Genomic DNA, 21661 nt, shown 5'->3' on the forward strand with positions numbered 1-21661 from the left:
TGCGTTGTTCGACGTGATGGTGGATGAGTTGTTCGACTAGGTGAAACTAGGAACGTAGCTTAGAAAGTTCGACCTTTTGATACAACGGTCTATACTCCTATATCGATGCCTGACTCGTAGATGACGAGCGAGGGCTTATGGACAGTGCGTCGTCCTGAAGATCGAGCGAGGAAGTCGAGAATGACCACTACCCCAAGTGAAGAGGAGCAGAGACTTGAATGAATAACCAGGTCGAACTTAGGGTTCGACCGACTAATGGTACAACTACTTATACAAGTACCGACTGCGCACGGACCATCGTGTCTATGTGGTCGTGTTAGTGAAGAAAGAAACGTAGTGGTACGATACCAGGCACGAAGTGCGCACGGACCCCATTATGTAAGCTACATAATGTTCAACCTGCGGGTGAGCGCTAAGACAGGCGCCAGTATGGGCGCTAGTAGTACAAGGAATAGAACGGAAAGACAAATGTTTCACCAAGGACACCATCAAGACATATTGTTAGTCCATTTTTTCACCTTGTCCCAATCTGACAGATTCTTTCCGCTAGTGTGAGGTCCTTCATAAACCAAGCAACACTTCAGCTGCAAAAGGCAGGAAGGTTCGTTGAATACACTGCATGCAGTATTCGATTTTCTGGTACAAGAAATCAAATAAAAATCGCAAGAAAGGTGAATTTGCCTAATCAGTATTCCGGCGCCTAATATGGAGATGAAATTGAAGAAAAATCGATTATGTAATCCATTTTCCATTGTCTCTTTCAATTTTTCTTCAATCTTCATTCAATTTGTATCCAATTTCTACATCAATAACATTCAATAGGTGCTATTCACTTTTAATTCAATTTTGATTCGGTTTTTTGTGCAAGAAAATTGATTCCTGCATGCGGTGATATGGACCTCCATGGCCAGAATCTATCAACCCTCTGAAGTCCAAAATTCTCACCATGGCACAAGAAATCACCACTTTACATTGTAACTTACTGGTGTGAAGTATTTTAATCAGATAACACATTGAGTGGCTGACATTTGAACAGAGTACTACCGAGGCGATTCGACTAGGAGATACGGAAGGGGGGCTGGTGGCCTCCAGCCCTTACCAAAATATAAGGCACGCATTGTGTAAGTCACATGCTTCTTTTTGATTGCCCTGTTGATAATGTTCCTTCAGCTGTGCAACTGGACAAATTAGCAGCCTTGCTCAGGTCGCTAGTGGCCAAACCAGACGGTCCGAACACCCTTCCAGATGGGTTCAAACTGTTGAATCTCAACTCAGAAGTGGCTCAAGATTTAGAGGTGACTCAAGATTTAGAGCCGCCTCTAAATCTTGAGGCAGCTCAAGATTCGGAGGTGGTTCAAGGTGCGGAGGCAGCTCAAGGTGTGGAGGCAGCTCAAAGTGTGGAGGCAGCTCAAGGTGCGGAGGTGGCTCAAGATTTGGAAACCATCAGCAAGGTTGATGTTGAGGCTGTCAGTGAAGCCAAAGCCGTGGGTGAGCTCAAAACCACAGGTGATGCGGAAGTGGTTGGTAATATTGAAGGAGCCAGTGATCACTAAAGCCCCAGATATCTGACAAATGCCTTGTTTATGTACGGATTAGACTGTGTCCTTCACTTACCTTTTGTAAAAGTTCGTCTGAGACCAGAAGCGAGAAAGATTGACGGAGATCTCTGTCAAACACGTCAGGAACATAAGTACAGAGTGACTCACATAAAGTCTGTGAGGTACTACAAACTAGCGTCTCTGAAGTTCAGTCCAAGAACGGGTTTGGACCATCCAAACCTTGAACCGAACCTGCAGTTCAGGTTCAGTTAAGCTCGGTCCACAGATTTCCCCAAAGGTTCGGTTCAAGGTTCAGAGCCATCAAGGACCAGTTTGAACCATGAACCGGAATCAAGTCTCGATGATCACAAAAAAGTACTTAATTAAGTTTGAAATACTAGTTTACATTACTCTAATCGACAGACAACATCTCGATCTTTCCATGGGGCCAGTGCACACTGCTCCCTGAACAGTGTTGTGATGCATACCCTGCCTGCCATCGGGGGATGCCGTCATCTGCCGAAATAGGCAAGCTTACATAAGCTGGCATTGGTGAATGCAACAACTATGACAGTGTTGCACCTTGCATATCCTTCTCAAATGCGGAGTCCCTTGTTTGATAATGTGTTATACTGAAAGTATGACCCCAAAATTCAAAATTAACATCTTTTGTATGACCATTTGAGATCTGAAGGTTCACCAGGTTCGAACCTGCTCCGAACCTGCCGAACCCGTTCAGCGGGTTCGGTCCAAGGTTCAGACCGGTTCAGACCAGTGGTATGTAGGTTCGGTTCAAGGTTCAGGGCAAGAGGCCCCTGAACCGAGCTAAACCGAACTTCGGAGACGCTACTACAAACAATGCCAAATATGGTGGCATGCGCTCGCCATAACCCACTATCTCAAGTTCCAACAGCTGTCACACGCCCATTTTGAGTTGGCCATCCGTCCAAACATCGGCACTAGGGGACAACTATGCACTGTACGTTCGACAGGTGTGAACTTCTCGTGCAACTAGTGCATCCGTCAGAAATATTGACGGGCAAGCGCTGCGACGCCCGACCGGTAGCCTCGTGCTATTGTGATCGACGCGCCGCTTCCTTCAGGCTGACACCGACATAACTCGATCAGTGTAAAATCTACTGACTTGATGATTATGGCCCGTACTTGCTTATGAAAAGTTCGCAGATCACAAGTCTTCGACTTCTCGATTGCGAACTCTTCCCCCTTGCATTCGAAACTCATCGTGCGCTAACTCTTGCTTATTCTCGTGAAGAAGAGAACACTCTTCTCACTTATGATATTCATCCACTTGTGGCTGAACAATAGGACACCATAAGCATCATCAGTAAAATGAAGATCTCCCTGACGCTACCTGGCATTAGGACTTGTAGCCATTGACACGCTTACCGAACCACAAACGGAATTTAGTGCTCTCATCCGTTCGCGTCCTAGTGCTTTAGCGTATATATTTCCGAGGATATCGTGCTAATCTGCGTATACATGTGCTCTACGCTGGCAGGGACTATTCAGAGGTATTTGTGTCTACAAGGTGGCTTGATTCGTAATACAAAACAACTGGAGGCGACCCGATATAGAGTCAAATAGGGAAGGTAGCAATGATGATATTCCTCCGGGGTTTAGAAGCGGAACAGGAAGTACCACTCTGTCGCAAGCAATCTAGAGTGAGTCGTGGATATAGGTACACATGAGGTACACATGGTAGGAAACAAAAGATTACGCACATAGCCAGCCCGTTACGACTCGGCGCCCGCTAAATCAGGAATAGTTGACTATAGGGTGATAGGAGGATTCTTGGAGGTGAATATAGGCGACCGGTGGTAGGAGTGCAGACTGAATTTCTGAGTCAACACCCGTTCGTCGTTGTCATGAAGAGATTGTGACCTTGTTAGCCAAGGAAACTCTCGAGCTGGCTAATCCGTGGACACGCGTTTCCGGAGTGCGGTGTAGTCCCATGCGCCAGAAGTCCTCCGGCTCTCTAGGACACCCAACTGCTCTAGTAGTTCCTCGCGTGACAGCGTAAGCGCGAGAATCCTCAGGGACACTGAACGCCGAGCGGATTCCAAGGCCTCGATGCGTGTCTCGGCCTGACACAGGGCCGTCTCACGAGCTCCATCAACCGTCCCTTCCTGGCCCCGGGTATACTTCAGCTCCGCGTAACACCTGTTGACCTCAGTGAGCTCCTGATCGACAAAGTCGAGGGCGACCCGGCTAAGATTTATTTCAGAGGTCTTTTCATCGAGCTCTTTCTGAAGCATCTTGATACGCAGCGAGCGTTCGAACTGTTCAGCATCGCGCTCGCTCTGGCAGCGTCACATCAGCATGTAACAGCTGAGAGGCGCCGATGTACTGACCTTGACACGAGTGATTTCTGCGCCAAGCTTCTCGATGACAGACCCTTGCTTCGACACTGCAGATGCATTCGCCGCTAGCTCCGCGTGTACGCGCTTCAGCGCATTCTAAGAAAGGAAATGGGACCAGGAATCACAGTTGAAGGCACGACGACATACCTCAATCGACTGCTTCTCGTGCTGCAGATGCTGAAACATGCGCTGATGTTTACTTTCAATGTGCTCCATGCGCTTCTGAAGCTTTTCTGCAAGCTGACCCCTGTGCGTCGATTCCTCCCGGGCATAGAAAAGCGCATTTCCCAGATTACTGATCGCAGCATCAGCGTCACGAGCCAGCCTGCTCAGTGAGATCTGAGAAGTATTGTGAGCAGAGGTACAGGTGGAACACGAGGATGAATGCGTGCCTCAAGTGCCGTTTTCTCTCTGCGGAAGCCCTCCTCGGCCACCTTGTGAGCGCGGTCAAGAGTAGTGATGTTTGCTTCGAGCTGGTGCATCCGTCGAGACACGTTGTGAATGTCTTTCTGGGCTATGGCCGAGCTCTTGTGGGCCTGAGCAGTCTCTCGGCGTGTAGCCGCAAGCTCCCGAGTCAGATCATCGACGACAACATCAAGTGCTTCCAAATGGTCGTTGGTGCGCTTCATCTCGCCTGTTACAGAATCTAGAGATCCTTGACGCGATATAGTCTGCGTATCAGTGGCCACCTCTGCGATGCAGTCTTGCGCCGAGCCGCCAGAACTTCGTTCGCCAGGGTTATCGACCGTGTTGTCCAACCTTGTGTCAAGCATACCCCCGCACAAAACTGCGTCGCGCTTTTCCTCAATGCTGAGACCAGACCCTGATGCCTCCGCGCTCACGAAGCCTATCGATGTACCGGAAGTGTAGGTCCATACGATACTTGGAGAGCAGGTGGGACGAGAGCCGACGAAGGCGCCCTTGTCATCATTGGCGTCTTCATCTATCTCAGCGTCTGACGAGCACAAAAGATTTGCACGGCTGTGCAAGCTGGGATCGTCGCCCGACTGCTACTTGTCAGGACACCTGGCGAGATGACCACCACAGAAGACACCCACCGATATTAGACATGGCCCAGGTGAGGCAAAGTTTTGCCGTGTTGCAAAATATCGGCAAATCCATATTTTGCATGCCCAAAGCGCGAAGCACATGACGACTGCCGCCGCAACGCTGTAGGCAGAATACAGAGGGATGTTGACGGAGTCTCGGGGCAGGAAGCGATTGCGGAAGAGTCGACCAAGCACGAGTAGTTGTGCTACAAAATTGGTGGCCTGAGGAATGACGCGAGCGGTAAACGTCGTCGCCCTGCCGTAGCCTGCTAGCCCAGATATATTACTCCAGAGACACTTGCGTCCGCTGGGATCCAACATCTGTCGAAATGGCGTTAGCACATATTGTATAGTAGAATGCGCATTCACCCACAGATGAGAAACGCGCCGACTGCATTTCCGAGTATGGAGCCAGACACCGACCAGAAATTTCAAGAATGATAGAGGTTTAGGGTGACTGTATGCGAGACCGAAACCGTGTATGGTTGCTCAGGAGGACGTCGAGACAAGGAACGAAAAGAACGTAGGCTAGACTGGGGTGATGTTCCCCAATATAATGTGTTAAGAAATAAGTAAAAGTCGATATAATGAGCGTGTGGTGACTGGTGCGCAAGAGAGAGGGATTTGAACTTCGTCACGGTGTATGCGGAGAGGAAAGTCAACTTACTCAAAAAGGCGCTGGCCTTTCATTGGTCGGCAACCTGCCAAACTGCGATCGATCGGACAAGCGTCCGGAAGTGGAAACGCACTTTCTAATAATGATACAGCTGGAAAGGCTCTCACTGGGCGTAGTCATTCTATTCGTGGGCCCCCCACCAAGGCGTCGGCGACGTCTGTAGCGTAACTTCACAGCTACAAGTCCTCCAAGCACGAGCTTTCCTGTGCATCGGAGTTCACGGAGACTACGCGTCTACGCCTAGAGCAAGTGTAATCGTTTATCATTATCCAGCGACGTTTGTAAAGTAATCTGATCCCAGCGAGCCTTCAGTCAGGAGCAGATTCAGTTCTGTACTATGATACACTCACACGACATCTTGAGTCACTGTTCATGGGTCTCGTTGTAAATTCTCTATTCTTCTATATGGCTACTGCAAGTTTAGCGTTTGCTTCCCGACTCTATACGGCAGAGTACGCCGGATACTGCCCCCAACTTAGCTCACCAATACAATCAATTATACAGTTTACGGGAAGAGGTGACCCGAGTTGGAGAAAATGCGCGTACTATGAGCTTTTGCTCCCGAGACGGTCGTGCACAGGTATAGTCTGAGAGGAGTTCCTGGTGATGTAGAAACAGGACAGGGTATCAAGGCGTTTTGGTGCGGAACATGGCTTCGATGAATAATAGGGTCAATACACTTATAAGGATGACAAGTGGTAGTAAATGTCTCGCGCGTTGTCCCGCCGGTCTCGCTTTCCGGCATGCCTCCCACGGTCGTTACTTACCAGTACTGCCAGCATGCTTTCATGTGTAATCAATCGAGCTGACCATGGGTGCTCCCTTCTCTTCATGCACATGAGTAACCTTTTGAATATTGCCGTCATAGTATATAGGGTCCGGCTAACGATTGTCTGACAAGTATGAGATCGCGTCCAATTTATCAGCGTATCTTTCCGGTGTGTACTGCCTGTGGAAACCCCACAGCCTGAGATGCTCTCTTAGCGCTGTTGCACAACCACACGCAAATGATGGTGACGTCATACATACATGCAATACATGTTCTCTTAAGTTACATTGCCGGGACACAGCAATACACAGCAAATGATGCGCTAACGTTCGAGTACTGTCATCGGCCAGCAAGCTCTGCGTCCGCAATAGGATTCGCGTGTATCGTTACCTGCGGGAAGCAGACGGTCAGCGAAGATTCCAGGATTCATAGAAGCCATGGCGTCGAAGATCTGCTCGGCTCCTCCCAGTCCAGGAGGATAAAGGCTAAGAGATAGGAAAAGCACGTATTGCGTGTTCGGCTGCGGGAAACGAACAGACGCTTCGACTTCGGTGGCCATCTTGGGGCGGTGCCCGTGGATCAAAGACACCCGGGGCGCCCGAAACCACAGAAAACAAACAACTACGCACATGCGTCAGCTTAATCTCCGTCAGCGGTCTGTTTTTCGGGTTCACGGGTGCGCGCTCCATGGTGTCCAGCGTGGACTCCGCACCGTCGATGACCTTAATTGATGGCGGGATCAGCTGAGCGTCTCTGCGGTTGGCTATCGGGAGAAGCGCACCTTGCCGAAGATAGTGTACTTGCCATCGAGGTGCGGCTGTTTGGCGTATGTGATGAAGAACTGGGACTTGTTCGTGTCCGGGCCAGAGTTCGCCATGGCGACGATGCCACGATTGTTGAACTGCGGCGACGTGAATGTCAGTGTCGGCGTCCGACGGTACAGCGTCAGAAGATATGACTCAATTGGCTGGGCTCAATCGACTCTCGACCGAGCATGGGCGGCCTCACGCGGGTAACCACCCTTTCTCTGCGAAATCAGCGCGCCGGCCACAGCGGACGCTGTGGCCGGCCCTGCGCTGTATCGCAGGCGGCCACCTTGGCATCAAACCGAATCCCAGCCAATCAAACCCGCCCCCGGAGCGGCGGGCAACGCACCTTGAGCGTCGAACGTAACTCATCGGCATAGGGTTGGCCCCATATGCTCTGCCCACCCTTGCCGGTGCCAGTGGGATCGCCCGTCTGGATCATGAAGCCCTTGATGTTCCGGTGCCACAGACAGCCGTCATAGTAGTTGGACGCACACAGCGCTAGGAAGTTCTGCGCGCGCGGTTAGGGGGTCTGTGGTGCGGGACAGACGGCCCCGAGGGCTGCGCACCTCTGCGGTCTTCGGCACCGCCTCGCAGAAGACTTCGATCTGCACAATGCAGGCGGTGAGCGGGACATCAGGGGAGCATGCGGGCGAAACACATGCCTTGATGTCTCCATGCGTTGTATGAAGGGTAACTGACTAGAGTGGATCAGGGCGGGGGCGAGAGGGCGCACGGGTGAACGTACCATGTTTGCGATAGGTTGTACGGGTGTCGCGCGAGCAGCTATCTACTCGGAGCAGGCGACTGTTCTGCGCGAAGCGGAAGCAAACGAGGGCCGGGCAGCGGCGCCGGTGGGCACGTGCCTCGGAGGTTATTGGCAGGGGCGCAGGCCGGGGCCACGCCGAGTGTCCCAAAGGAGCGGCTTCTATCATAACATCATAGCGGTCGGGGCAGAAGGCTGCAGCTGAGGATCAGCATTCGCAGCCTCAAAAGGGCCCCGCATCACTCGCCCGTCCTTTCCCAGCAACCACCGCCGTCCCCCTCCTGTCCCCCACCATGATCCGCACTTCCAGGCCGCCCTCCGTCCACAGCACAACCGACCCCGGCGACCCGCTCTCTCTCATCCTCCGTCCTCCCACGAGCGAGACCGAACGCGACCGCGTCCTGCGACTCCAGCGAGAGGCCGACGCGAAGAGGATCAGCGACAGCATCGACGAGGAGCTCAAGCTCGACCGGGAACGGTACAAGAAGAGCAAGCAGGATGTCAAGGTGTGTCTTGGTTGCTTCCCGGGCCCACGTCTCTTCCGTTGCCAGTGTCCTGTCCCTCAATGCGCATTTTCCCCTGGCGCAAATTTTGACTGCGAAGGTGGACTGATCTCTGATGCCCTCCCTACCTCCAGCTCCTCCTCCTCGGCCAGGCCGAATCCGGCAAGTCGACGCTCCAGAAGCAGTTTCAACTCATCTATAACCCGACGTCTCTGGAGGAAGAGCGCCTCTCCTGGCGCGTCGTCATCTACTACAACATCGTCCGCCCCGTGCTGCGCATCTTAGAATCTCTCGATCTGTTCGCAGAGGCAGACTCGGACGACGACACCACCACCGAGAAGACGTCTGGCTCGCCAAAGAGCGGCGTACTCGGCAATGCGCCCGCAACGAGTCAGGGCAACCAGGCACCGCGCCCTCCACCATCGCCATCGCCCTCGATGGACCAACAGATCTCGCTTCTCCGCTTACGTCTCTCCCCTCTTACGGCGCTTGACTCCCAGCTCGCCGACCGTCTCTCTGGGGGTGTCGCCGTTTCCGGTTCGGGCAAGGGCAGTGTTTTCGTTCGGTCGGGATGGCAATCACGGACCTTCGGGCTCTCATTTGGCAAGGCACGGGAGCGCGCGAACAGCGGGCGCGGGCGCTTCAGCTTCACCGGTCAACGCAGCGCTCTGGAAAACTCAGCAGACGCGAGCATTGGTGATCCAGAGGAGGGGGAACTGAGCACGGAGCTCCCAGAGGTGGAAAAGGACAAGCTAGTCGATGAGGCTGCGACGATCATCCATTCGTGTCAGGACGACATCCGAGAGCTGTGGCAGCATCCAGCAGTGAAGCGGCTGAGAGACAATCGCAAACTTCGCTTAGATGAGTGGGCTGAATAGTGAGTCTATATCTTCCCCGCGGACGCATATGATTAATAGTTCATCAGTTTCCTCAACAACATTGAGCGCGTTTCTCAGTCAAACTACTCTCCAACCATCGGTATGTCGTTTCATTGGCTTCCGTGTTCCCGTCTGATTGCTTGCAGACGACATTCTGCATGCCAGGATTCAAACTATGGGTGTTGCTGAACATATTTTTGAAGTCCCGTTGCACGGTCGGCCAGTTACTTGGCATCTATACGACGTGGGTGGAGCTCGGGGTCAGAGACATACTTGGATTCCGTATTTCGATGACGCGTAAGAGGCATTTCCCAGTCGTATCAGACTTGCTGCTAACAGATCTGACTAGCACCGCCATCATATTCTTGGCCCCTGTTAGCGCATTTGATCAGGTCAGCATGATTAACCATAGCCGATCGCGTCATGCTCATTGTGTTACTAGTATTTGGCGGAGGATCCACGAGTGAACAGGGTGGATGACTCACTGCAACTATTCAAGCAAATATGCTCCAACCCACTGCTCAAGAACGCGCATCTAGTCCTCTTCCTTAGTGTGTACTGTTCTATGGTTGCTCTGCGCTTCATTCCTAATCTTGCGTACGTAGACAAGGCCGACGTGCTGGCAAGTAAGCTGGCCAAAGGCGTTAAAGTAAACAAATAGTACGTATTGCGTGCATACAGTCGCCCTCTACCCTTATCGTGTTTGTAGCATTACATCGTACGGCGAGCGGCCAAACGAGGTCGAATCGGTCGTTTCCTACTTCAAGGCACACTTCACGCAAGTGCACACGAAGAACAATGAGAACAAGCGGGTCTTATATACCCATCTGACGAGCGTCGTGGTACGTCTCCGCTTGTTGCTCGTTTGCTCAAGGAGCTTGACTGTTCTTTTACCCTGTAGGATACCAAGGCGATGCAGAGCATCATCTCGAACGTACGAGATTCGATCTTCCGTGATTACCTCAAGTCCGCGGCGCTCGTCTGATTCCTGTGGACATCCTACTACCTGTTGGTCTCCATCTCATCACGTCGCCTCCCGCGCATACACTACACCACACACGCTTTCGGACTGCCTTGTCTTCTAATTGTCTTTATTGTTCTTCAAATTGCACATCCACCCCGATATCCCCGCGCGAACCTGCCTGTCCGGCGGATGCACCGCCGGACGCGCGCACCGCGTTGTTGTTTTACGTAGCATGATCTTCTGCACCGCCTTCGATTTCATTCTCATCATGATGTCTGTCCCACGTTCACGGCTGTATTCCCAAACCTACCTCATTGGCCTCATCTGTCGTACTTGGGCCTTGTACTTATTGTTTGTTTTGCGTTTCTTGCCACGATTGATGCCCTACTACTGTAGCTTTCTGGACGTTTTATTAGACGTAAAGGAATCCGGTGCCGTACAAGCATCATGATATGACCTTCTGCCCAGTATAATCTGGTAACGATGCGCATGAGTGTCACCGAGGTTTTGACTTTTCTAGATACGTGTAAGGTTAACCTTTGACATCGTGCGAGGTGGCCTCGTTTCCTGACGCTCTTGCTGTGCCGCGGGAGACCGTTTGAGCAGACACGGAGGGTACAGAAGATATACTTGCTTCACCTCACTCGGCTTTCTGTAACGTTAGTACCGACCCAAACCATCCACGTCGAGCTTTTATTCGACAGTCAGGTGCTCTACCTTGTCCATGCTGCACAGACGTGAAACTTCATAGCAGTCCGTGAAATGATGTGGAGGTAGAAATTCCCTTGTCCGTGCGAAGTATACACAAGCTAGCACTTCTCCCGATTCGTGTTTATCCGGCCCCCCGAGACCGCCCTTCCTTGTGGCAGCTAACGTTTGCACTGCGCACGCCCACGGGATTGGCAGGGGTCACCGCTTTATGAACCCGACCAACTCTTTCTGCAGTTCCCTCTGCCGTCGTGCCTTCTCCAGGTCATCGATGCTGCGCAGGTCGAACACAATGTCGCGCGTCTTGCCAAAGTACACCTGCGACGCCAACGCGCGTTCAGCCGTGATCAGCACAAATTGGCGGGGTTCCACGGGAACGAAGAAACGAGGGTGCAGGCACCAGGGCGCGCGCAGTATATAGTATATGTATATGTGACGCACCTCCTGCAGCTGGTTCCGCATCTTGATCTCCATCTCCTCGACCATGCGCCCCGTGTTCGAGATGTGCGACGTCTGGTCCTGCAGCGGGAAGTCCGCCTCGCTCTGGCGCACGGTCAGCGTCGCGGCTGCTGGCGCTCTCTGGCGCGGGGACGCACCTGCCGCGTCATGCTCCCGCTGAGCACGACCTCGCCCGCGCGCTTCTCGCCCTCGTGCCCCTCCTTCTCCTTGTCCTTCGCGCCCGCGCCGGAGGCGACCGCGCGGTCGGTCATCTGCAGCATAACCGTCGAGGTGAGCTTGTAGTGCGCCTGGCGCCCGCGCTCCGCGGCCTCGAAGACGTGGATGGAGTCCCAGGAGCCGGAGGGCTCGCCGGGTGCAGTGGCATTCAGTACTAGACGAGGGGGAAGGGGTGGCGGTGTGAGCGCATGGGGCAGAGCGGCGGGCGCACGGCGCACCTTTCTTGAGGAGCACGACGCCCGCGAAGCCGCCGTCATCGAGGTCCCACAGAAATACGGAAGAGACGCCGCCTTCGTAGTACCTGCGCGTGCACCGTGTGTATAAAAAGCCAATGGATCGATTGTGAACACGTACATCTCGCGGTAGGTGTCGAACGCCTCGTTGGCGGTGATCTCGAGTTTGCGTAGCTTCAGAGAAGGCACGGTGCCGTCTTCTAGTGGCGGGTCGTACTCATTTGACCATGGTGAACTACGGAGCGAAGACAGGCTGTGAGCACCGGCGGCGCCTACCCCATAGTGGCGTTGCGTGCAGTCGTGGTGATCCTTGCACGCACCGTATATACAGCACGCTGCACGGAATACGCACTCACCGGTAGCTCTCCCCATCGCGGTTGTAATCACATGCGAGGTACTCGCGCCCTGTCGCGCGGTCTGTCAACACTTTCAGCGGCTGGTCGACGCTGCCGAGGAGGTCGTCCGCGTAGTCCGGACACATGGCGACGAGCGAGGCGACGTTCTCCTCGACTTGCGTAGGCGGCAGCCGCCGCATGAGGTCGAGCATGGAGTCGACGAGGTCGCCCATGGTGTGCTTTGGTTCGAGAGAGGGATGGGTAGATGGTGTGGCAGAAGAGGGGATCAGTCGGAGCCGATTGTGTCGCGTTGTTCGAGTCCGAAGGGTCGCTGCTGGCTGAGATGGCGACTACGCACGCGGCAGGGGAACAGAACGCGTCTTTGCTGCTGGTCGCGCAAGCGCAGTGCTCAGCAAGGTATGAAAAGGGATTCAAGTGACGATGACCGCGATCGGCGCGATCACTCTTGTCGCTCAGCGCGGGCATCGCTATCGTGCACGATGACTGCGCGTGTTGCGAATTCTCTCACTACTTACGCCGCAGTGGTGCATAGTCCATGTCGCGCGGGATTGGCATAGTGACTCTAAGCGCAGATGCTATCGCTACAATCTGATACAGCCTCTCAACTCACTACTTTGATTCGCCCTGAGCCTGGTCCACCTTTTCTGCCACACGCCCTTCTATCTCGTCACCCGCGTTCTTTGCGTTTGCGATCTCCATGACGTTAAACTTGTGCAGTTTGTAGTAGTCTGTCACAACACTGACCCCACAGATACTCTGTACATAATAACATCAGCTGCAGCGAGGACATACATTAGCAGGTACAGACCTTGAAAACCTCGACCAGGATGAACACCTCAGGATTCTCGAGGTCAACCTTGTGCCTTTCGTGAACGGATTTCGCGATCTCCTGAATGAGGTTGTTACGCGACATGGTGTTATGGTTGCGCATCCTCAGCTCAATTTTGTACTGTGGTTCCCACATGCGCGTCAGACACAAAGCCTTCCAACACGACAGACGCGGTAAAGTAGTACATACGCGATACGAATTGTCAGAGTCGGCTTCGAAGAACGGCTTGACCACGCGGCCGCACAGGGATACGACCTCAGAAATATTTGCGACACACGTACCCGATACAGGTGTAAGGCGTTGCGTATGCCTGTTGGGGTCAATCTACCGCGTCAGATACAATATGATTAACGTCGAGGACAGCAGGCTTGCCTTGTATGCGTTACACCAGTATCAAAGACGTTCTGCACATGCTTCACGACCAGGCGAACGGGATCGACAGGAGGCTTGCAGGAGATGAAGATGACTAGGAGAGTTGTCAGCATACAGACATGCGATTCAGATGATCCTGAACATACCACACGGTGTGTTAGTCTGGCAGTTGGCTGCGACATCGTCAAACACGGTCAGGACAGGATGTGCAAGAACATACCGAACCTTTGCTCTTTCCTTGGTCGTTTCATCGAAGCAACCTCCTTTGCAATCGCTTTCTCGATGTCCCCATCATCTTCCTCCTCACTACGAGAGCCTTCTGCTTGATTCTGGGAACCTGTCGAGTCGGCTGGCCAAAGCTCAGAAGCAAGCTAATATGTGGATGATGAGCACAAGTCATCGGTGTCCAAAATGCATACTCACATTCTCAAATAGATCATATAACTCTCCGACAGTCTGCTTCTCCTTGCCCTTGACGCACGTAGCCCATATGCCAGGCCCGTCCATATGTCCCTGTCCCCTGATGGGCGTACCATCCTGAGATGATCATGATGAGTGCGCCATGGTAGGCTACTTATATGATGAGACCTACTGCACGGTATCTCCGTCTTTCCTTGTCTCTTCCATCCGATTTGCGCTTTGCTTCAGACATTGCGTCTGCAGTGCTGAGTGCAAGAGTAAGAATTCCCTAATTGGCTTCTGTAGGATCTTGATCGACCGCGTGACAGACGCGTTGACTGCATCACGATGCATGACAGGACGCGTCTGGTTGTGTCACCCTCAGGCTCACTGTTCTTCGACTCGACCCATCGAGGCGATCACCATGTGCTACTCAAAACTTGCCAAAATGACGGCTACTTCTCGTAAATCTCATACGCTTGGTCACGTATGTTCCTTATGCGAAGTCTGGATACAAGTCTAACAAGTCTCACCGTATCACTGTCTGAGTGAGCCGATTGACAAGCGGTGATGCTCGAGTTCACCTTCAGGTACTTGAGAGGCAAGGACTTTCAAAGAGCTTCTGCGAACCACACATTGGGGCACCTCATACACGAATTTTCATTTAATTTTAAAGGACCGGTCATGCAGACATGAATTCTACTATGCGATCTGGGCTTTCGGTAAACCTTGGGCTTGACGAGCCCAAGCGGGCGAAGGGCATCCGCCTGTCGCTCCCTGGGCCATGGATGCTCGCTGGAGTTGTCTTCGCCCTCATCCTCTCTGCCATCGCATCCGTGCTTCTCGCGCGGCCCGCTCTTCGCCGCGCATCCCCTCCTTCAGCGCATAGGTCTCCTACCTGGGACGACTTCGTCGTCAGCTCTCGGGATCATCTGTGTACCGTCTGTTCTTCTGGGCTTGTCGCTGCTTGTGTCACTGTTCTGGCAGGGTGTGCGTTTCTCCGTGTTTTCTACGCGTGGTAGCGGTGCATTCAAGTCATGGCTGCCGTCGTCAGTGTCGGGGCGTGTCCATCATTAGACTAGCCAACGTCTCAAGACACAAATTTACACAGAAAGAGAGCGCACTACTCAACGCGACGCGCTGGAGCTTGAAGCGCGCAGTAAGATGATCGACCGCACTGGCAAGGATGCGGAAGAGTGCTTCTAGTGGGAGGAGACGATGCTCGAGGTATGCTCCGATATGTACTGTCCAGCTCCCCTGTGATGTTTTCCAATGCCAGGCACTGTTGGACGCGCGATGGGACACGAGCATTGCGAGTCGTGAGCTAGAGAGCGAGGCTGAGTACGTTCGGACAGTGTCGAGGAACAAGGATTGACTTGTGATTTAGGAAAATAGGCTGCGGAAGAAGACACTGTTTGCTATGCTGTGGACAAGGCTCATGCCCGTAATCTCGTGAAGAAGTATGACAGAACCCCGTGAATCTTACATTCCTCGGGTCAATATAAAGTATCTCCAATAGTCCCACCATTCGCATGGCTCCACAAAGCGCGGCAGATACTCGGCCTCCCACTCTTCACCAATCGCTACGCACCATCGCGCCTTCGAGAACTCCCAATAGTTGGGGAGCCACCCAGACTGGTGCCAGTCGATAATCGCAAGGACTCGTGGCTGCCCTTCAGCATCAATCGGCGACACGATGATGTTGCTTCTGTGCAGGTCTCCGTGAGTAAACGTGGTGGGGAGATCGTCTGGGAGGAAGTGGCGATACGGATGCGGTGTTTCAGTTGAGAAGGCGAAGAAATCGTGGTAGGCCTTCACAGTAGGGAAAGGACCAGGAACGACAGGGGAGCATTCGAAGATGACATCTTGTAGCGGCTGGCGTCCGATGTGGCCTGTATTTATGCCGCATGAGAGTCACGATGTGGCGGGCGCCGTACCAGGGCGAAGGCGAGCGGCGTACCTATAAACCTGACATCGGGATCTTGCTCCAGCAATCGCAGCGACTTCATCATGCCGTCAAGCTGCTTGCAAATCTCGATTCTCTCCTCGGTGGAGAGACTGTCCCACCGGTCTTCTAGAGTCACCCCATCCACCAATTCCATGTAGATGAATACATCTTTGCCGTCCTTGCACCACCCGTATACTTCTGGGACTGGTACCTTCTCCTCGAGTAGGTGCTTCATCGCCCAAAGGCATTGGCCTTCCGCTATGGTGATCTCGAGCCCAAACTTGACTATGAGGCCCAGGTCAGGATAGCGTATAGGAGGTGGGCGTGGAAGGTACAACCGATCCCCATAATTCTCTACCGCTGCTGCACGTACGGCGGCAGGAGTGAAAAAGCGGCGTGGTGAAGTATCAACATTCGGTCGTGTGAAGAATGTGGAGTCCTCGAAGGTCGTAGATCCTCCCCATGGCAATACGGAAGGAGTCAGTCTGATAGAGGTTGTGACACCTATCTCACTCATGCCATTGGAAGGGATGTTGTTTAGGTTCGACATGAATAGGGAGTGTCATGAAGCCTCAACAATAAGTTCGAAAGATCCTATCAATAAGCGCGCTTGCTCGTAACTTGTCAACATGGACCCACATTTGTCACGCGCATATCATCGACGCCGCACCTGAGTACATACTAATCCATTGGAGCAGCCACAAGACCACATTCCGTCGTTTTGGTGACCGCGGGAGCGTACGGACAAGATCGACATACATTGCAGGCCAATTAAGACATTGAAGACGTTCGAGTACAATTGTTACATGTGAAGCGCGTCAGATATACCGAAGACGGACTAGTCTGGAATGAGACACGAAGGACGCAATACAATGAGGCTCAGTGGTACCTGGAACACGATACAGATATGTAATATGTATACTAAACATTATGGAAGTTTGAGCCATGAGATGGGTATAAGATGATCCAGGACTCTAAGGATATGTGACGCGGGATATTGACGACTGGGGGAATCAACCTGGAGGAGGGCGTTTCAAAATGAGATCTTGAAGAGATTCGGGTCGAGAAGTTTGCGTTGAGGGAATTGGGCGCGAGGTGAGGGCGGACGAAGATCATTTAGAGAGGTGATGATTCATTACATGGTGGCAGGGGCGATGGATTCTTTGGGAAGTTCCTGAAGCGAGTCGAGCGCATCGTGGAACACCATTGGCTGGGACACTTGCTTGCCCTTGCCTCGCTTGCCAGAAACGACGCGGACAGGCACATTAAACAGAGATTGCTCCACAGTCATAGCAGGTCCACGAGGTGTGTTGGGAGGTTCATGAGAGGGAGGCGGCACACGGACACGAGGTGTAGGCAGTTTGGAGGAGGCAGCGGAGGGGGAGGAGGACTCGTCGGAGCGGATTAAGGGTTTCCAGGGGTCGTCAGAAGGAGGGAGGATGGGGGATCTAGGAGGAAGCAGACCAGGCTGTGAGGATGGGATTGCATTGTGGACCACAATCGATGTGATCCTTGGCGGAGGCGGGGGAGGGGCGACGGGAGAGACGGGAGCGACAGCCTGTACAAAGTTGATATAGTGGACACACGAACACAATCATGAGGGCTCACCGATGCTCTGGGACGGCGAGGCGAAGGCACCAGTACGCCTCGGATCGCAGCGAGTCCAGCGCGCGCGATGAGGGGCCTCTGCCGGAGAGGCACTCGCGCAACGGGCTGACCACGGTTGAATCAGCGTCGTCCGTCCAGCACGATAAAGAACAAACACGTACCTGTGCGGCCTCTGGGGCAGACGCAGACGTAGTAAGCGCCTCACTATCAGCTGTCGCTCCGCTCGATTCTGTGACATTGGGTGCGTCGCCCTTCCTTCGTCGCTTCCGTCTCCGCGTCCTTGGGTTGTGCATTGGCTCGACGCTCGCGCCGGATGTCTTGCGCGCGACGCCGCTATGCATCACATCGTAGAGCCGCTCTCGTGCCACCGACCGCGGTACCGGATCGTTCTCCTCGGCCGCGTCTGGGAACGCGAGTGGCTCGTTCCATCCGACGTGCGTATCGACGATGCCTTCCTTGAGTTCGCCATTCCTGCAGTACGGCATCTCACGGTACCTCGTCGGGTCTGGAGATGCGGACTGAGCTGGCTCGCTATCCTGCATCTTCTGTGAGCGGATGCTCAGGTAGAGATCGATTGCCCATGTCCATGACTTGCTGGACCGTGTGGATGGCTGCGCAATGAGCGACTTGGAGCCAGGTAGCAGGGAGAGGGAGAAAGCGGGGAGAAGAGGCGACGGGGACGATGCCGCGGGTGGGGCAGGGGAAGTTGTATTAGGGACAGTCGTAGGAATATTGTCTTGAACGATTGGGGACGAGGACACTTGAATGTCTTCCACAAGATTAGAGGGTGTCGACGGGGACAAGAGTACCGGACTCTGCTGCCCACACGCATCGACACTCTGGCAATATATATCAGCATGATATTTGATGCTACAAGCAAGAACACTAACCTCGAGAACCGATGGAACCAGTTTGAGCTCGGCCATAATCTCGTAGAAAGAATTGAAGTTTCCAAGTGTTTCGTCTTCCTCCGAGATTGATGAAGGCAAGACGACGTCCTTCACAAGTCCCAGAAGAAAGTCGGACACGTCAGTGAAGACGAACATGAACTCGACAGGGTCTGGGGTGTACTCGAGGTCGACGTAGAAAGTCTCGGGGGTCTCCGATGTGGTGGTGTGCGGCTTTGAAGGCTGAATGGCTCGTGAGTACGATACTTGATGTAACTTCATGAAATATTACCTTGGGTGTGTCCGGAATAGCTGGGTTGAACGGAGAGGCTCTAGGCCCCGCTTCGACGTTCAACTGCTTCCGGATCTTGGATGTCACCCTGTGCTTCACGAGGAACGCGACAGCGACCACTGGCATGATTAGGAGACCGGAGATGAGACCAAAAAAGGTGATGCCCTCGAGTGGGTGTGTGGAGGGCATCGTGAAGACGCCGACGGTCGAGGCAGGCTGCGCCGTGAAGAGCGTCCACGGTAAGGGCTGGGATGTGTTGACAACGTTGACGAGCGGTGCGAACGACGCATCACGGCCCTCAATGAGCAGGCTTGACGATGCTGAGGCCGCGGGAAGAACAATGTCGGACGTCATGAACACGCCCCAGACGGCGGGGCAGACCATGTCATCCAGGTCCATTGACACGTTGCCCACGAACACCGGTACATAGACAACGTCGACGCGACCACAGTCTTGGAGGGTTGCCTGAGGAAGGGCGTCGAGCAGCTTAACCGTGCTCGACACCGCGGAGTCGACAACTGTCCGACTGAAAGGCAGTTAGCTTGTGTGGATGTGGAAACGGAGAGATGACATACACGAGATAGTTCGTGCGGTCGCGAGCAACGACGACACCGGTGACGACGCCATCAATGAGCACGTCGATGCCGAGCACGTCGAGCAGGTCGGGTCCGTGCAGCGCCGCCAGGAGCGCCAGGAGACCGGTAAGAATGAGCTGAATGGGGATGAGCATATTGTGAGAGGGTGCGGGGTGGTGATGGTGCTGGAGAGAGAGGGGAAAGTCGAACATGGCTGGCTTTATGTCGCGCTGCCAGCGTATGTAAGCGACGCTCATTCGTCCCCTCCGCCATGTTCGACTTTCTGTCAAACGCGTCCTCGTCGTCCTGCCATTTCTGGACGATCGCAACCTATGACGTCGTGGCGGTCTTCGATCGAGGTGCGCGGAAGGACTTTCACAGGCAGTAATACACTATAAATCGCTCTTCGACACAGAAGTATTGCTTGTATGACAAAGGCGTGACCAGTGTGCTCTGGCTACAGCCTTCGTAGGAATCCTGTTGTGAACACTCCGCACCCACTGGCACCTTCGCTATCAAAGTAATCAGTGAATAGCTCAAGACGGCTGGCTTGTTTAGACGGCGTACCTGCATCTATTGGTTGTGATTGGATATTCACGTTACGCAAGACAGCGAATCCAGCTGCCGTTTACCTATAACGTACCGCGGGATCGAATGGCAGCAAACATAAGAGCTCGTCCGTTCGACTCCTCGCTCTTTTAGGAGGCATTTTCTGAGAAACACGCGGAAACATGCACTCTCGATCCTACATTGTAGTTGAGCTTTCATGAACTGTGATCGTGAATTCTCGACTTGCAACGTCCACTTCCAATCCGTTCAGGAATGAATAGTATCGTAGGTGACTAGAAAACGCAGCGATGCTTTTCTCAGAAACACAATCACCGGGCTTGTCAGTCCTCTGCGTTCGTCTTTGTTTACAGTGCAGCCTCAGCGACCTCATGCGAGCGAGAAGCGACATTCGTGAGATCCTCGAACGCGTTTGGCAAGTACACCGAATGCAGTATCGCCAGATTTTAGGGATCTACTGTAACTGAAGTTGATGAGTATCCAAATGTATGCCACAAGCTTGAGACGTGACCATACATACCATCAGTATTCAGGACATGTAACGTCTTCCCAGGTCCTACGTATTGTGGTACACGTTCAGTCTCAGCTGACGCCCGAGCAAGCGCTCGACGTAGCGCGGGTAATAGATCTCATCTCGCGTGGCTTCCTGCTAGCCTACTTCTTTCGCAGTAGTTAGCTTTGCTTTCCCAGCATTGAATGACGCACTCATCTTCGAACACCTTCATCTGACGCTCCCATCTAACATGTTCATCGAGACCGCTACTAGAGTCGAGAGCGCCTTGCGACAGACGTACAGAAGTCGCAATGTTGCTCCGAGGCTCATCTCGTAGGTAAACGCCTCCTGGTTCTCAGCGAGGCCCTCCAAGCGCGCCAACATTCAACTTAGGGCACTAGCGGCCCGCCTATAGGCCAGTGGCTGCATGGCGATATCTCACGGTACTGGGCGCAGATGCACGAGATGCACCGTGTCCGCAGGTCCATCGGTATCCAGGGAATCACCTGCGGGTAAGTAGAGCTTTTAATCGATGCGATTTGTGGATATGTTCCTACTAGGAGCATATCAGGCCTGATAATACCATTTTCTAGTTCAAACGCACTGAAGGATAAGTCACACGATATTGAGCGATAGCGTGCTCCGTGGCTTCCGTTTGGATCCTTCGCCTTGCTGAACAGTTGCGCAATATTTTCAACAGATACACCAATGATAGTGAGTAATATCTTGGTGTCAGCCGTATGGCATATAGGCATAAGGGATTCTATGGGATCCAAGCCCGACTTATCTTACATAATTCACACTCAGACTCGGGGTTCGGAGCGTACTATGTCTCAGCAAGCCTATTTCTTGTATAGCTGCGTCGAATCATCTGCCTTGATCTTCTGCTTGAGCACTGCGCAAACAAACTGTGGGCCTTCAAACGTATCGGGAACCCCGGAACGACTCAGCTTGCCGTGCCGAATGCTGAGTGTGACGAGATCAGCTCCGAGTTTGGATACACATTGGTAGTGGCAGATTAGTAGGGTCCGTTACACGTGCCTGTGTTCAGGCATATGGCTCAGAAGGGGTATGAATCGAAGACGGCACGATCTGGGTTGCATAGCACTCGGAAGGACCCAGAGAGCATGACAGCATGGAAGGCGCAAGGCTCACCTGCGCTCCGTGTCCACGTTCAACGCCCAAGCAATCTGCCACCTGGCCAAGCCGGTCCTGCAGACCAGGACGTCCTAATGTGTCCCGGAACTGCCTTCGACGTACGAGGCACCGGTGTTCATGGCCAGACCACTGCCATCTCGTAAATGCTGCTTCCATGAACGATACATGCGGTTGAGTACCACCACATGTCTACAACGCATTCATTCACCGCCTTATCTAGAATACTTCGGC

The 21661-nt window shown here is 53.2% G+C and overlaps 9 protein-coding genes across 9 annotated transcripts in view; 2 read left to right on the forward strand and 7 right to left on the reverse strand.

Moving 5' to 3' along the window:
- The window catches only part of POSPLADRAFT_1060000 (hypothetical protein), a gene marked incomplete at both ends in the record, with an annotated part of 1588 nt that extends 1290 nt beyond the window's left edge, over positions 1-298 (reverse strand). Inside the window, one exon of the mRNA XM_024481219.1 lies at positions 281-298. Within this exon, the coding sequence (XP_024335703.1) occupies positions 281-298 (18 nt within the window). The remainder of the gene's footprint in view (positions 1-280) is intronic.
- A 648-nt stretch (positions 299-946) lies between these two features.
- On the forward strand, positions 947-1553 carry POSPLADRAFT_1060001 (hypothetical protein; the record flags this gene model as incomplete). Its single annotated transcript, XM_024481220.1, has 3 exons — positions 947-985; positions 1037-1121; positions 1171-1553. The coding sequence occupies 3 exons, from the start codon at positions 947-949 to the stop codon at positions 1551-1553; spliced, it is 507 nt and encodes a 168-aa protein (XP_024335704.1).
- A 1916-nt stretch (positions 1554-3469) lies between these two features.
- On the reverse strand, positions 3470-5365 carry POSPLADRAFT_1035984 (hypothetical protein; the record flags this gene model as incomplete). Its single annotated transcript, XM_024477121.1, has 6 exons — positions 3470-3859; positions 3911-4015; positions 4067-4258; positions 4285-4929; positions 4978-5289; positions 5342-5365. 6 exons carry the CDS (start codon positions 5363-5365, stop codon positions 3470-3472), a joined length of 1668 nt encoding a protein of 555 aa, XP_024335705.1.
- Positions 5366-6279: 914 nt separating this feature from the next.
- On the reverse strand, positions 6280-8016 carry POSPLADRAFT_1041189 (hypothetical protein). Its single transcript, XM_024477855.1, has 9 exons — positions 7968-8016; positions 7885-7920; positions 7789-7827; positions 7569-7730; positions 7195-7314; positions 7043-7135; positions 6674-6803; positions 6544-6611; positions 6280-6505 (listed from the first exon to the last, which is right to left on the reverse strand). Exons 1-7 carry the CDS (start codon positions 7968-7970, stop codon positions 6753-6755), a joined length of 504 nt encoding a protein of 167 aa, XP_024335706.1. The 5' UTR covers positions 7971-8016; the 3' UTR covers positions 6280-6505; positions 6544-6611; positions 6674-6752.
- A 262-nt stretch (positions 8017-8278) lies between these two features.
- Positions 8279-10791, forward strand: POSPLADRAFT_1184621 (hypothetical protein; the record flags this gene model as incomplete). Its single annotated transcript, XM_024489092.1, has 11 exons — positions 8279-8491; positions 8623-8831; positions 8880-9142; positions 9224-9365; positions 9414-9466; positions 9513-9663; positions 9716-9758; positions 9809-9917; positions 9972-10026; positions 10076-10208; positions 10268-10791. The coding sequence occupies 11 exons, from the start codon at positions 8279-8281 to the stop codon at positions 10349-10351; spliced, it is 1455 nt and encodes a 484-aa protein (XP_024335707.1). The 3' UTR covers positions 10352-10791.
- A 448-nt stretch (positions 10792-11239) lies between these two features.
- Positions 11240-12514, reverse strand: POSPLADRAFT_1152170 (hypothetical protein; the record flags this gene model as incomplete). The annotated part of the gene is made up of 7 exons (XM_024486631.1): positions 11240-11356; positions 11480-11581; positions 11635-11685; positions 11734-11867; positions 11932-12014; positions 12068-12181; positions 12303-12514. The coding sequence occupies 7 exons, from the start codon at positions 12512-12514 to the stop codon at positions 11240-11242; spliced, it is 813 nt and encodes a 270-aa protein (XP_024335708.1).
- A 397-nt stretch (positions 12515-12911) lies between these two features.
- Positions 12912-14155, reverse strand: POSPLADRAFT_1049086 (hypothetical protein; the record flags this gene model as incomplete). The annotated part of the gene is made up of 8 exons (XM_024479655.1): positions 12912-13058; positions 13111-13251; positions 13321-13441; positions 13504-13597; positions 13650-13676; positions 13724-13874; positions 13927-14040; positions 14096-14155. The coding sequence occupies 8 exons, from the start codon at positions 14153-14155 to the stop codon at positions 12912-12914; spliced, it is 855 nt and encodes a 284-aa protein (XP_024335709.1).
- Positions 14156-15453: 1298 nt separating this feature from the next.
- On the reverse strand, positions 15454-16175 carry POSPLADRAFT_1100611 (hypothetical protein; the record flags this gene model as incomplete). The annotated part of the gene is made up of 2 exons (XM_024483203.1): positions 15454-15794; positions 15863-16175. Coding segments are annotated over 2 exons (654 nt in total), but the record flags the coding sequence as incomplete, so codon positions are not given.
- An 810-nt stretch (positions 16176-16985) lies between these two features.
- POSPLADRAFT_1151996 (hypothetical protein) lies at positions 16986-19424 on the reverse strand (the record flags this gene model as incomplete). The annotated part of the gene is made up of 6 exons (XM_024486607.1): positions 16986-17408; positions 17459-17563; positions 17620-18297; positions 18349-18588; positions 18623-19163; positions 19213-19424. The coding sequence occupies 6 exons, from the start codon at positions 19422-19424 to the stop codon at positions 16986-16988; spliced, it is 2199 nt and encodes a 732-aa protein (XP_024335711.1).
- Between the last annotated feature and the right edge of the window lie 2237 nt (positions 19425-21661).

This window comes from Postia placenta (genome assembly GCF_002117355.1).
Source record: "Postia placenta MAD-698-R-SB12 unplaced genomic scaffold POSPLAscaffold_13, whole genome shotgun sequence".
In the NCBI taxonomy this organism is placed as follows: domain Eukaryota; kingdom Fungi; phylum Basidiomycota; class Agaricomycetes; order Polyporales; family Adustoporiaceae; genus Rhodonia; species Rhodonia placenta.